Source organism: Lycium barbarum, chromosome 5 (genome assembly GCF_019175385.1).
Source record: "Lycium barbarum isolate Lr01 chromosome 5, ASM1917538v2, whole genome shotgun sequence".
NCBI classification, from domain to species: domain Eukaryota; kingdom Viridiplantae; phylum Streptophyta; class Magnoliopsida; order Solanales; family Solanaceae; genus Lycium; species Lycium barbarum.
Window position 1 is genome coordinate 135333328 of NC_083341.1, and position 15085 is coordinate 135348412.

At 35.2% G+C, this 15085-nt stretch overlaps 2 protein-coding genes and 1 long non-coding RNA gene across 3 annotated transcripts; 2 read left to right on the forward strand and 1 right to left on the reverse strand.

Moving 5' to 3' along the window:
- The first annotated feature begins 261 nt into the window (after nucleotides 1-261).
- On the forward strand, nucleotides 262-3191 carry LOC132641730 (uncharacterized). Its single transcript, XM_060358810.1, has 2 exons — nucleotides 262-385; nucleotides 747-3191. Exon 2 carries the CDS (start codon nucleotides 759-761, stop codon nucleotides 3162-3164), a length of 2406 nt encoding a protein of 801 aa, XP_060214793.1. The 5' UTR covers nucleotides 262-385; nucleotides 747-758; the 3' UTR covers nucleotides 3165-3191.
- A 127-nt stretch (nucleotides 3192-3318) lies between these two features.
- LOC132641731 (rust resistance kinase Lr10-like) lies at nucleotides 3319-12499 on the forward strand. Its single transcript, XM_060358811.1, has 3 exons — nucleotides 3319-7195; nucleotides 7272-7316; nucleotides 11314-12499. The coding sequence occupies exons 1-3, from the start codon at nucleotides 6439-6441 to the stop codon at nucleotides 12417-12419; spliced, it is 1908 nt and encodes a 635-aa protein (XP_060214794.1). The 5' UTR covers nucleotides 3319-6438; the 3' UTR covers nucleotides 12420-12499.
- On the reverse strand, nucleotides 7775-10457 carry LOC132641734 (uncharacterized). Its single transcript, XR_009582957.1, has 3 exons — nucleotides 10278-10457; nucleotides 9282-9332; nucleotides 7775-8126 (listed from the first exon to the last, which is right to left on the reverse strand). It is a non-coding gene; the product is annotated as an uncharacterized LOC132641734 (long non-coding RNA).
- Nucleotides 12500-15085: the final 2586 nt, after the last annotated feature.

The following is a 15085-nucleotide window of genomic DNA, read 5'->3' on the forward strand; positions in this document are numbered from 1 at the left end:
TGGGTTCAAAAGTTGCTGAATGGTCGCGAGTTCGAAACCCATCTACAACATATCAGCGATCTTTTTTTCTTGTAGTCATTTAAAATTAAAATTTTACCACACAAGTAATATTATAAGTCATAACCTACTTGCTAATTTAACCACACAAGTAATATTCGTCCCTTACTCCCTCCCCCACCCCCCCCCCCCCCCCTCTTTTTTTTTTTTTCAATTTCTAATATAATAGAATTAAAATACAAAAAGAACCCAAATTCCAATCTAAAAGGGTACTGAAAAGTGAAATCCCCCATCTCAAACTCCCGCTCATCTCTCTCAAGTCTCAGCTGAAGCAAATTTCATCATCAAGTTCGGTTCTTGCATCAACCCAACACCAAGCATCGATCAAGTTCACCTCTTTGTCCTTTACTCTGTACTTCCATATAAATAAAATTATTGTGGCTGTTTTTGATTTCTTCACTTGAGAAAAACCCTACCACTTAAAATTGAAGAAAATTGATTTTGGGATTTTGGATGCTAAATATAAGCATGTAATGGAAGGAATAGGTAGAATGAAAACAAAGTTTTCATAATAAAATATTTCTCAAGCATGATGCCATTTTTTCTACAGTTACAATAAAACTCTATAATAGAATAGAAGAGTTAATGATAATGAACCTTTTACCTATGTCTTTGCTTTTGTTGCTGCCTCTTTATGATGTTATATTATTGTTCTAACTTCTAATTAGAATTTTAATTTTGTAATCCAGTTTCAAAGTCCAATGAAGAGATATTTCTCTACGGTATCGTCCAAGTTTCCACAACCAAGTTCATCGGCTCAAAATGTTCCTCGGATGGAAGAAAACTTGAACCAGTTAGAAGAAAATCATCATTCTGCTAAAAAACAAAAGCAAGGAGTAGATTTGGATTCTCTACCAGCGGATCCAAATAAAAGAATACCCATTCTGGACTATCATCCAGATGAACGTGATGAGATTAGACGAGCATATATCCAAAGGGGTCCTCATCAACCTCGACTTCCTAGGTTTCCTCAAACAGATTTTTACGGATATAAACGTCGTTTTAATCGTAAATGGTATAAAAAATACCATGATTGGTTGGAGTATAGTGTGGTAGAAGATGCTGCTTATTGTTTGTGTTGTTATTTATTTAAAGATGAAAGCATTCATCAAGATGGAGGCGAAGCATTTTCAAGTATAAGGTTCAAGAGTTGGCACAAAAAGAAAAGATTAGATACACACGTTGGTGAGTTGAACAGTGATCACAACCAGGCAAAGAAGAAGTGTGAAGATCTAATGCGACAAGAACAGTCAATTCAAGTTGTATTTGTAAAGCCGGATAATAAAGCTAAGCTTGAGCACAAAATTCGTTTAAAGGCTTCAATTGAGGTGGTGAGACTCCTCTTGAATCAAGGATTGGCATTTCGTGGACATCGTGAAGATGAATCATCATTAAACAAAGGTAACTTTCTTGAAATTCTTTCATGGTATGCGAAGCGGTGTGATAAAATTAGTGATCTTTTGTTGAAGAAGGCTCCAAAAAACAATCAATTGGCTTCTCATAAAATTCAAAAAGATATTATCACCGCATGTAAGTTGGAAACAATTAAAGCTATTATGGAGGACCTAAATGGTGACTATTTCTCATTGCTAGTTGACGAATCTTGTGATGTGTCACGTAAGGAGCAAATGGCAATTGTTTTGCGATATGTTGATAGATGGGGATCTGTGGTGGAACGCTTTATTGGGATTGTTCATGTTCGTAATACTAGTGCTCTATGTTTAAAAGAAGCAATTGTTAACTACCTTGCTCAACATTCTTTGAGTTTATCTAATATACGTGGACAATGCTATGATGGAGCAAGCAATATGCAAGGGCGTCTAAGTGGCCTTAAAATTTTGATTCAACAGGAAAGTAGATCAGCTCATGCGATTCATTGTTTTGCTCATCAACTTCAATTGAATCTTGTCGGGGTATCTAAAAAATGTCTTCCGGTTGGAGAACTTGTATTGTTGGTTTCTAATGTCTTAAATGTAGTGGGAGGTTCTTTTAAACGCATGGATGAACTTCGAGAATCTCAAGCAGAAAAAGTTCAAGAGGCACTAAATATGGGTGAGGTTGAAACTGGTAAGAGCTTGAATCAAGAGCTTGGTCTTGCTAGAGCTGCTGATACTCGTTGGGGTTCACACTACAAATCATTTAAGAACTTCATCGGTATGTTTGGCTCTATTACTGATGTTCTTGATACTATTGTTGTTGATTCTGAATGTGTTGAAGATAGTTGTAAGGCAACAGGATATCTTAGAGTTTGTCAAACATTTGAAATTGCTTTCATATTGCACTTAATGAGAGATATTTTGGCGATTACAAATGAGCTTAATGAATCCTTACAAAAGAAAGAACAAGATATTGCAAATGCCATGTTACTTGTTAAAGTGGCGAAGAAACGATTGCAAGATCTGAGAGAGGAAGGATGGGATCCACTTATCGAGAATGTGTCCGCATTTTGTGTCAAGTATGATATCTTGATACCTAATTTTGATGAGTTCTATATTAATTTTGGAAGATCTCGACGTAAAGTTGCGGAGCATACTTTCTCACATCACTATCATGTCGATATATTTTTTAAGATTATTGATTGGCAACTTCAAGAGCTCAATGATCGTTTTAATGAGGAGATAACGGATTTGCTTATTGGAGTTGCTTGCTTGAATCCAGTTGACTCATTTTCTAGTTTTGACATCAATAAAATATTGAGAATGGCTGAATTATATCCTGATGATTTTGGTGAAGATATAATGGTTAATCTTAAAACTCAGCTTGAGACTTATATTGTTGATGTCCGTGATGTTGATGAAAGGTTCTCCAACCTGAAAGGACTTGGTGATCTTTCTAAAGAGCTAGTTAAGGCAAAGAAACATTTAAATTATCCCCTTGTGTTTCGCCTTGTAAAATTTGCATTGCTCCTACCGGTCGCCACCGCTAAAGTTGAAAGAGCTTTTTCGGCGATGAAGTTGATAAAGAGTGAATTGCGAAATCGAATGGATGACGAATTCATGAGCGGTTGTATGGTGCCTTATGTAGAAAAAAATATATTTAAGACCGTTTCTGATGAGAGTATTATGAATAGGTTTCAAAAAATGAAAACTCGTAGAATACAATTGTAATAATATATTTTAATTAATCAAACTTTATTTTGGTGCTACTATCAATCTTATGGTCAAGAATTTGGGATTCTCTGTAATTTTCTATAGCTGTCTGTTTGGAAGTGGAGAGCCTGCTAACAATTCTCAGACTACTCGCAACCAGGAAAAGGCTCCAACTAATGATCGCGCCCCAATGCCAGCTGCTTCAACTACAATGGAGGCATCCTATTTGATGGGCAAACAAGGAAGGAAGAGTCTGCTGCTCATAAGCTTTACTAGAATGGTATGTCATTTTTACTTTTTTAGTCCTTGATGGAGTTTGTTATGACTTATGTGAAAATATAATACAACTTGGTGAACTGCACACATCTTTTTAGATTGCTCTATCATGACTTATTCGCTTCCGTTGTTTTTTTTTTTTTTTTTTTTTTGTATTGATTTGAATTGCTTGTCCTTGTGCCGAGGGTCTACGGCAAAATAATATCTCTACCTCCCATTTGAATGTTTTTGTCCACTCTATTTTTTTCATATATTGAACCCGCTTATTGAAAATCCTGGGCCCGCCACTGATTGCTGGTCTTCTTTCTTAAGAATAGAACTTTGATGTAGATGTTGAGATCTCAGTATGCTCAAATTAACTTAAAAGTCAGTCTTTACTTCATATCAGTGAGTGTCTAATTGATTTGCTAACTCAGTTGGTGTTCTACTTTAGTTTGGCTAGAGTCCTCTGAAAGAACTTCCTTTTAAACCATTACTGTATCTGATTTAAGCTATTGGGCTGTGCATTTGACCTTCATTTGCGTGTTTTCTGAGAAAAACATATATTTGTAATCTTGTGTTCTTAAATTCAAAGGCTCCAATGTAACTTCAGTTTAAATGATCATGCCCCATACGAAACCATGTTTGCCTATCTCTTAAGATTAAAAACAGCTCATGTTTGTTTAGTTTCGGAAGTTTTTTTTTCTCTGTATTAAGTATGGTATAAGAAGATGTGCTTGCCTACATGTAAGATACCTTCTTTACTGCATTCCTAAACTAGTTTGAACTGTGTGGTTTTGGATTCAAAGAACTGATAAGATCGTTTATTCATCATCTTTAACTTTAACTCAATTTATCTTCGAACTCATTGTGTGTTATATTTAAACTTGACTGCTTGATTCGTGGTTGCATTGTGCTATTCGTTGCTGCATTTTTTTTTTTAACTATTTGCTACTGCATTTCGTTTGCTCTTTGCTACTGCATTTCTTTGCCATCTGCTACTGCATTTTTAGGCCATTTCGCTGGTGTATTTGGGCCCATAAGCTGCTGTTTTGCTGATTACTTTATTTGTTGCATTATGGGCTAACTTGTGGTTTCATTTCGACTAAAATAGCTACTCCATATCGTGTTATGTCTTCTGCTGATATGAATAGCCCTTATATTTAAGTTGCCATTAATCATAGTAATTCCTATTAGTTAACTTATATAGGTTCGCTAATCTTTTCCTTCTCTTTATTTATGCATAAACTCGCCCGAAACGAGTCCAATGGACTCCCTTCCCGACATAACATTCGACCTCCTCGAGTCAGCCCCATCCTTATTATCTAGATGATCACAAAATGGCAAGAGTGGGCAGTTTCCCAAGCAATATGCAGCAACAGTCCCGCAGCTCCAAATATGAAGAGCAGCACAAAATGGGTCAGGCCCATCTAATTACTTTTTCTCTACTCTACTTCATTTCCTTTGTGTATTTTGGTTGTATTACATGACTAACATTTTACTTTGTTCTTATTTTCTAACCAGAGAATCCCCTAAGCGGAATGTGAATCTTAGTTGCCAAAAATTGAATGCATCTCATGATGAATTTTTATCACCTGCAATTGTACAAAGACCAAAATACAATAGTTTTCTTGGAACTTCTTAAAGAAGAAAATAATTTTTTTAAAAAAATGATTTTAGACATCAAATGTATCACATGGTAGCAGATGCGTGGTTTTTTTTTTTTTTTTTTTTTTTTTGTTTTTTTTTTTTTAAGTCTTGTTAGAGTTTCAAAGTTGGGGTTAAGACTCTAGGTGTGTTTTCAAAGGCCAATGAGTGGATATTACTTTCTTTTAAACTTAAGCTATTTAAACGAAGGTTTCAGTTCAGTTTTCTTTTTCTTCAAAAACGTAGAAAAAATGGAATTTCAATGGTTAATGATAAAGCTTAGTTTGAAATCCATAACTTGTTCAAAATAACTTAAAAGTTCAGTCGTATCTTTCGGGTTGGGACAAGTGAATCCATTAACTGAATGAGAAGTTGAATTATATTTATAACTTAAAGTCTTAATGAGCCGGATACACTTTGAAGAGATTTATTCCTTCATAATTAGCTAAATTATAGACTTAATTAATTAATTGATTTGAAGATGTAATTGAAATGCTAAAAATAATTTTCAAAAGTAAAACATCCCTAAAGCTCATTTTTCTAATAAAATACACTTCTTTTTTCTAATTAATTAGTCATGAGTATGCCTCTTTCAAACCTTGTACATATGAATCTTAATCACATTTTTTACAAATAAGTTATACAAATTTTTTGTCATAAAATGTTAGATCTGTACGTAAATCGCATTGGGTGGATCCTTAATACTGAGGTGCTTAACACTTTTCTTGAGGGTCACCAGAACCCTTACCCGTTCTCTGAATTTTTTTAAAGGTTTTCAAAAATTAACTTTTAAATTGGTTTCCTAATTCTCATTCAATAAATCAAGTGGCGACTCTGTTTGTGGACCGTAACAATAATGATAGCAATTGAAAAGATATACGCGTGGGCTACATTTTTTTGTACAAAAACGTTATAGGTGTAGTATTTATTTGAAGGGTAAAAAAGGCATTCAACTTTTCAAGGGCAATTTGGTATTTTAAATTTTCACTTTGGGCTTCCCCCTTTATTATTATATATTATTATTATTATTGATTCATATCTACTATTGAAGTTTTAGTGAAAAGGTATAATAGAGGAGTTTGGGCAGAAAGGAGAGGAACTTGAAGACAGCTTAAATCAAAGAAAATAGTAGAGAAAATGATGCATACCCAGAGAAGAAAAGCCCTTAGCAATTCTCAGCTATATCAAGTCAGTGTCTTCACAAGGCTTGACAATGATGTCCTTAATTATTGATGCAAGACTTCAAGTCTTTCCGTTGACAAGAAGATTCCCTCACAGCCCTTAACATACGTTTCTACAACTTTTCCACATCCACTATACTTTTAAACACAAGTGCAGAACAACTGAGTTCATATCTAGTCTTCCTCTTCTTCAGATAGGAGGATTTAATATGGCTTTCACTTCTTTTATATGCTTTCTTCTGATCTCTTACTTAGTTCAGGCAAAGGGCAGTAGTAATTCAACTTGTCCAAAGTCCTTTTCATGTGGAAATCTTACTGATCTGAGCTTTCCTTTCTCTCTTTCAACACAACCGGACTGTGGAATACTGCCCATTTCTGGTTGTGATGCTAAACCATATCCAAGAATCCAACTGCTTCCTGGAGGAGATTTGTACTATGCTTTAGGCAATCCATTTAATTATACAGTTGAGCTCAGGGATCCTAAGCTTCATGCCGAGTTGAGGCAACACAATTGCCAGGCTTTTAACAAAAATATCTCCCTTCCAGACTCTCCTTCTATTTCTTTCAAACTCATGCCCCCGTTTGGAGACTTCTTCAAATGCAACAGCACTAGTAGCAGCACCCCAAACAATACCCAGAAGAACTATCATTTTGCTGGTTATAAAGTGTACAATGGCTGTAAAGGCTTTAGCATAAACTACAAGCCTGCCGGAAGTGATGATAAAGGCAATCTTCCTGCCAGCTGTTCACTTATCAAATTGCCAATTGACTCAATATCAGATGATGGTGATGTGTTCAAAACGTTAAGTGCCCTTCTTTTAGTAGAATGGAAACTGTCTGAGGAATGTTACCAATGTCACTATAGCGGATGTCAATGCAAAACTGATGAAGCCAACATATTTCGGTGTACACATCCAAATAGTCCACATGCTCAAGGTCATCAAGAAAATAATCCACATGCTCAAGGTCTAGTGCATATTTCTTAGGGTCCTTTCTTCTTTTCATATCACATAGCTATAATATTTCATAATGTTTATTTCAGATGCAAAAACGACTAGAAGAAAGTTCGGACTGACTCTGGCAGCAGGTAGCTAAATATCCATTAACTGCAGTGTTCTTTCCTATTACAGAATTTCAATGCATATCATTGAGTTTTTCTTCTTCATTGTGGTAAGACGTCTAAACATTGAGAGACAAGTACCTTAGGATAGATAACTACGGATATTGGAGTTGAGAAGCCATTCTTTCTCCTTGCGATTTTTCTCTCTCTCTCTCATTTTTTTTTCTTGAAAAACTCTATAACTCAACTAAGGGTAGTTCTCTTAGAAAGTGAAAAGTCACTTGGCTTTTGGTATTTCACTTAGAAAGTCATTCAACCTATTTAAGTAATTTTCATTAAATTTTGCTGACGTGAAATTTTTATTTAAAGCCAAATTTTTCAGAATACAAAAAGATACCCATTTTACTGAACCGCCCTCTTGACCCGTGTCACGACCCAACTAGGGGCCGCGACAGGTACCCGATACTTGTACCGAGCACCCCTTATCTCGTATCGTACTTTTACTACTAGGTGGGCCGTATAGACTATACCGTATCTTTTTTTTTTTTCTGTTGCTTAACGCTAACATTAATGGCATAATTGTAGACATGGACTTATAAACTTTGCTAGCACATTATACAACGACGAGGACCACAAAAGTACAAAACATCTGACTGTACATATCTGTCTACGAGCCTCTAAACAAAGTACATCTACATATACAAGAAGGACCGGTTCTACCGTGCCCGAATATGTACACAAAAGTAGTACCAAGAAACTGAGGCTCCGGAACAACTGGAGCGCTGCCACAGTACTGCTGATGGAGCTTCTAAGAGTCAAATCTGTCTACCTGTTGACCTGCGCGGCATGAAACGCAGCGTCCACAAGAAGGGACGTCAGTACGAGTAATGTAAGGCATGAATAATAACATAAAAGAGATATAGCGCATGTCATGAAGTAGAAACATAACCTGTACATATAAGTGCACGTTGGCGGATACCATGCATGCTTAGCGCTGCGGAACGTGCAGCCCGATCCATATGTGCATATACTATAACGTATTGCTGCGGCACGTGCAGCCCGATCCATATACATATAATACTTTGCTTTCTTGGAAAACATTTCTTTTCATATATATATAACATAGAACAAATCATATTGCCGAGGCGTCGGCTCCGATCCATTTAACCATATATCCCGCGTCCGGGACGATATCATGTACCATACTCCAACTGATCAGGTGGCTATGCGTCTATAGCGCCTTCTCTTTCCCAATCTTCCCCATATACATGTACATATACTTATAACATATAAGCAGCATGCATTAGAGCCCAAAGGAAATCATGTCCGTATCGGAGTGACATAAGGTCGGTAGTCCCCGATTATCTTATGGAATAACCATGGTCACTTTGTCTCGCCTTGGAGGAACTAGTAATATAAGGCAAGACTATAAATAAAGAGTAGTATTAAGAGAAGACATATAATAAGATCACAAACCTCATAAGGTGTCAACTTGTATTCTTAAAGTCTTTAGAAAGTAGAATCATGTTCAAAGAAATAAGATTGAGGATTAGGAACTAACTCTATTTTCTCATGTTCATATCGAGTCCATAATTCGAGATTTTCAACTATGAAATCATGTTCGTCATAATCATCACAAAAATATTCTCATTAGAATAGTTACAATACTTATCGTTCGATAAACGAAACAATTAAGAAAATCCGGGAATAACGGGCCCACCTCGGGTCAAATGAGGTGGCGTACACGATTTACATACGTTACATTTCATGACGTCACTTGTGAGAGTTTTAAGGTAGTCGGGTCCTATTTGTGCAAGTTCTAGATGTTTAGGCAATTTTTCAACATTTCATACAATATTTAATTCAATTCTACTGAATGAAAAAGGGGAAACTTTGGGTGCGGATTTCGGAGAATAGAGTTGTCCCCGAGGCTCGTATCCAACTTATTACGTTTAAGACATGCCATAGAAGGAAGGGTGAATCCTTACTTACCTTTTCCGATTCATACACGTCTCCAAAATCAAGTTTCAAGTTCGCCAAAATCTACAATTTGGTCACAATTACCAAATGTTAATTGTAAGGCTTTAAGATTTCAATCTTAACCAATACTTGTCTACAAAAATTTGGGCAGCATCTCCCCTATAAATACACCATCCCCAAAATTCAACTTAGCCAATTTTTTAATCAACAACATTCCGGGAATTCAACCCGGCCAAACTATCAACACAATGACAACAACCATGACTACAAAACACAATATAACACAACTAGTCTTCTTTCCAACATAATGCAATAGCTTTCGTTCCAACTTCACATTTCCAAACCAATCTCAATGTTTTTACATTCATTACTAATCAAGATCATTACAATCTAATTCGGAAGCATTTCATATCATTTCTACCAAATATTCACAAGATATACAAAATATACAAACTTTCCACCAAAACCATAATCCATCCAAAACTTCAAATCTTCAATCTACATATTCATAACATATTTCCATCTTCCAATTTCATCAACTATAATTATAATTTGCACCTTAATAATTTCATTTTCATAATTACATAAATCTACCATAAAATCACAAAACTTCTCATAACCACTTAACAACCAATCTTTCATGCCAATATGGACTATTATCCTTCCAAATTCACCAACTAACATAATAATTCACATTTAAAACTCCACTTCTATAATTACATAAAAACTTCATTAAAATCATATAATTTCCTATAACTATTCCCAATAATTTTCCATGCCAACTTGAACCATTTTCTTCCATTTCCAATATAAATTTCACCATAACCACAACTAGAATACAACATAAAATTCAACTCATATTATTTATACAACAATATACATATATGTCCACTTACATATATGCACACCCACTTTGTAAACTTCCATATTTTCATAAATTCTACTCATTTCTACATACTACAACATAAACCAACCTTCATAACATAATAAAAAGGGATTAATTCTTACCTTTTTCTACAATCTTCTTCACTTGACCAAGTTGTCAACTTGAAGAAACAAGTGTTCTTTCTTCCAAAATAATTACACCAAGTTGTAAAGGACCCTTTAATTAGTAGGAATACCACAAGAAAGTAATTTTTGGAACAATATTTCAAAGGGGCAAAAACCCAAGAGCTTGGCCGTATGGCCTTATCTCTTTTGCTCTTGTTTCTTTTGTTTCTCTCTTTCTCAATTGCTTGAAACTTCTAAATGTTTCAAGACAATTTAATGATCCTTTATATTAATTATCACATGGGAAATTTATTAATTTTGTGGGCTTGGGCCATAAGATGGCCGGCCACCCCTCTCCTTTGGGCCTTAATTCGTTTTTTATTTTTTTGGGCCAACTCGGTTGATCCCGAGTTGGGCCTAGCCCACTGACCTTTCGACCTTAAAACGTCCATATCTCCTTGTACCGATGTCACCTGGGAACCCACGACCTATGGTTGGAAAGCTAATTCAATTATCTACAACTTCTATTTCTTGGTATTTTTTCCAAATTCCAAACTTATAATACCGTTTTTGCCCCTAGAAGTCAGATCACCCGAAAACGTTTTCTTAAAAATATTCGTTTGGAGGACTTCCACTTTGATTTGGCTCAAGGGTCCTTCTTGAGTTGTGTTTAACTTCACATATGTGATTCATATGACTTTTCAGATGTCCCAAAAAAAATCTCGATGTGTGGGCCCCACCTCAGCAAATAATATGACGTTAAAAAATACGGGATATAACAACCCGACCCACTAAAAATATATTGATCAAGACCCTTTATTTTATCCTCATTCTCTCTTTTAGTTTACATAAATTGACAAATCAGAGTTGCAAAATCGGTGATTTTTTTTTTTTAACTTTGGGATGTCCTCCTTTTAGGTCTTTCTTCTTTTTCTTGTACATTTATATTTGAATAGTCCACATGCAGACTATTTCCCAGATACTGCATATGACTTTCAGAATGATTTCAATTTATATTCTCTGATGGTGCATGGCTTCATTTGTTTTCCCACAGGTGCAAGTTTGTTTATTGTTGGACTGTTGGTTTTACTCCTATGCTTCAGGAAAAAAGTTTTGTGGTACAAATACCTAAGGTTTTGGGAATCTAATGCTGAGGATCACCAAAAAGTTGAAGCATTTTTAAAGAACTATGGGTCATATGCTCCAAAGAGATACAACTATTCAGAAGTCAACAAAATCACAGGTTGTTTCAAAAACAAACTAGGTCAAGGAGGATATGGTTATGTGTACAAAGGAAGTCTGAGTAATGGAAATCATGTGGCTGTGAAGGTCCTGAATAAGCAAAAAGACAGTTGTGACGATTTCATTAACGAGGTGGCAAGTATTAGCAGGACATCACATGTTAACATTGTGAGCCTTGTGGGATTTTGCTTTGAGGGACGCAAAAGAGATCTCGTGTATGAATTCGTGCCAAATGGATCTCTTGAAAAGTTTATCTATGAGGAAAGATCAGACAGAGTTCGCCAGTTGGATTGGCCAATATTGTACCAAATTGCACTAGGCATTGCTCGAGGATTGGAGTACTTGCATCGTGGTTGTACCACTCGGATTTTGCATTTTGATATAAAGCCTCATAATATACTGCTTGATGAAGATTTTTGTCCTAAGATCTCCGACTTTGGTCTTGCCAAACTGTGCGTGAAAAAGGAGAGCATTGTGTCAATGTTAGGTGCACGAGGGACTATTGGTTATATTGCTCCAGAAATTGTTTGTAGAAACTTGGGAGGTGTCTCTCACAAGTCTGACGTCTATAGCTACGGAATGATGGTATTAGAAATGGTTGGAGGAAGAAAAAATGTTGATGTGGGAGTTGAACGCACGAGTGAAATCTACTTTCCACATTGGCTCTATCGACGAATTGAGCTAGATGAAGAGCTTCAATTAATCGGGATAATGAATGAAGAGGATAAAGAATGTGCAAGAAAGATGGTGATGGTGAGCTTATGGTGCATACAGACTGATCCCTCAAATCGACCATCCATGAGCAAGGTTGTGGAAATGTTAGAAGGAAACCAAAACTCTATGCAAATTCCTCCCAAGCCTTACCTATATTCTCCCTCAAGATCAGAGGTAGATTCATCGGTAGTAGAACTGGCCTAGTCTTTATTTGTTGATCTGTCAGTTGTTATTTGTGTAGTCTTATTTTGTAATGAACTTTTGGCAAAAGCCGTATTGTTGCCTTTGTTTTTCTTTTGATCGGGCTGAATTTATTACTCCATTTGTCCCATTTTATAAGACACACTCCCTTTTTAGTCTGTACTAAAAAGAATGATACATTTTTATATTTAGTCCTCGCTCTGTTTAAATATATGTGATGTTATTTGGCCGTACGCAGATTTTTAAGACAGAAGTAGGGACGGAGGGAGTACTTCCTCCATGCATTTCTCCTTGAAGTTGGTGGCAGGTCTAGTATCCGGTGTGCTTAGATGATTGAGTGTGGGAAGCTGCAATTTCTGAGAAATTTCTAAACCCATTAACAGCTTTGACGTCGTAAGGTCGACTGGAAATAATAGTCACAAAAAATAATTTCACTGAACAATAAATTCAACATCTAACATTCCTTTTCTTGAGGTAGAATTTTTTTTTGTTTGAGCATGGGATGATTCCCTATGGCTTAGCCTTCCTTTTTGTTTGCTTCCTCAATTATGAGTCTTCTTCTTTTGTTTGCTTCCTTATACATAATTTATTCAAATGCAATACTAATCTCTTAAAATCTTCTTTTGGTATTTTTCTCTCTCTTTTGTTTGCAACTCTCTCTCCACAGAAAGTGGCTTTTGTAGTTGTCACAGGAAATACTAATAAGAGTTACCATAACAGTAACAATTTTATTATTCACACATCATCATATCATATTATCTATCTATCTATATTATATTAAAAGTATGAACTCCTAAACTTAAATGTTAAATTACATATTTACCCTTCCTAAAAACCTAATTAGAATTACCTAACTAAACTACCTAAATTAAACTTAACAGCTGTATGTAACTTAAAAAACAAAACTAACTAAAGAAGCCATGCTTCAAAAGAAACGAAGAAACCAAACGCTTCAGTCAGAAAGGAAAAAGCCAACGGTTAGCAGAAAAAGTTTCTCTTGGCGGAAAAAAAACCCACGCCTTGGACTGTTGGGCGAATAATTCCCACATGAACAACCCTAAGCGAATGCTTCATACTCCATCAGGCAATTATAACTCTATTATCGTAGAGAATCCCGAATTTGATTATTGATTTTTTCCCCTCCGAATATTTTTTACGACTCTTATGTTATTGGTTTATTTCTTTGTACATTTTCAACATCGAAAGCTTCTTGTGGTGTTATGCGTGGGATTTACATCATATATATTGCCTGCTGGTTGAGGCAGTATTTTTGGGGTTTGCCCTTTGTTTGTTTTTTTCTACAAACACGCTTGAGAATTTTATTTTAGTTGAAAGTTAGCGTGTATGTATCCCCACTTGTTGAATTAGCTGGGTCTGTTGTTGTCGTTGTTGTTAGCGTGTAACTATAGTACTTGAAACAAGTTTTTTGGCACACACTGTGTATATGTTGGTGAATGTTGCTTCATTATTTTTGAAGACTGGTTTAATCAATTTTAGGCAATTAATTTTGCTATATGTTAAAGATTATTGGATAGTCATTCTGTGTGTATTTTGCATTATGAGTACTATATACTAAGGAGGTCCTAGTGAGAATGGGTGCTCCATTATAGATAGCTTGAGAGATTATATCAGTTAGAATGTTTACTATTTACTACTATTAACATGTACATTTTGTTGATAGATAGCGAAGTCACAAACAATGGCGGATCCAAGATTTTCATTCAGGGTGTTCGGAAAAAAAAAGAAGCTAAATATACAATGTAATTTTTTGTCGAGGGTGTTCAAAAGTTAATATATGCACATAAACACAGAAAATTTACCCTATATATGCACTGTAATATTTTGTCGAGGGTGTTCGAGTGAACACCCTGGACTACACGTAGATCCGCCCCTGGTCACAAATGAAGCACCTACTTTACTTTACTTTACTACTATATAGAAAGGTGGGTTTGGGGCACTTTTTCGTCGTCCGTTTGTGAGCCCACATATTTTAAATAACTACTAATATTTTAAAAAAAAATTGTGGGCCTCATATTAAACAACAACCAGTAATAAAAAAAAAAAAAAAAAAAAAAAAAAAAATGGAACCCACCACATCCAAACTCACGGGAAAAAAAAGAGTGGATCTCATATTAACAAAATCAAGCAATATTAAAAAAAAAAGTGAATGCCATATTAAAAAAACAAACAATGTTAAAAAAAAAAGTGCTTAGAAAATCAAACAATTAAATCAATAATGATGGATTCATTGCCACATGCGTATCAACCCATTAGAGGGAGCAAATGGAATTATTGTGGGCCCACATATTTTAAACAACTACTAATATTTTAAAAAACAACTACTAATATTTTTTTTAAAATTGTGGGCCCCATATGAAACACCAACCAGTAATAAAAAAAAAAAAAAAGTGGAACCCACCACATCCAAACTCACGGGAAAAAAAAAGTGGATCCCATATTAACAAAATCAAGCAATATTAAAAAAATAAAAGTGAATGCCATATTAAAAAAAACAAACAATGTTAAAAAAAAAGTGCTTAGAAATCAAACAATTAAATCACAACAACTAATATTTTAAAAAAATGTGAGCCCCATATTAAACACCAACCAGTAATTAAAAAAAAAAAAAAGTGGAACCCACCACATCCAAACTCACGGGAAAAAAAAGT

What these genes read in the sequence shown, in the direction of transcription:
- LOC132641730 (XM_060358810.1), top strand. Translation starts at nt 759, where the DNA reads ATGAAGAGATATTTCTCTACGGTATCGTCCAAGTTTCCACAACCAAGT.
- LOC132641731 (XM_060358811.1), top strand. Translation starts at nt 6,439, where the DNA reads ATGGCTTTCACTTCTTTTATATGCTTTCTTCTGATCTCTTACTTAGTT. An exon ending in AAATAATCCACATGCTCAAG is followed by an intron (nt 7,196 to 7,271) that starts GTCTAGTGCATA and finishes TGTTTATTTCAG; the next exon opens with ATGCAAAAACGACTAGAAGA. An exon ending in CGGACTGACTCTGGCAGCAG is followed by an intron (nt 7,317 to 11,313) that starts GTAGCTAAATAT and finishes GTTTTCCCACAG; the next exon opens with GTGCAAGTTTGTTTATTGTT.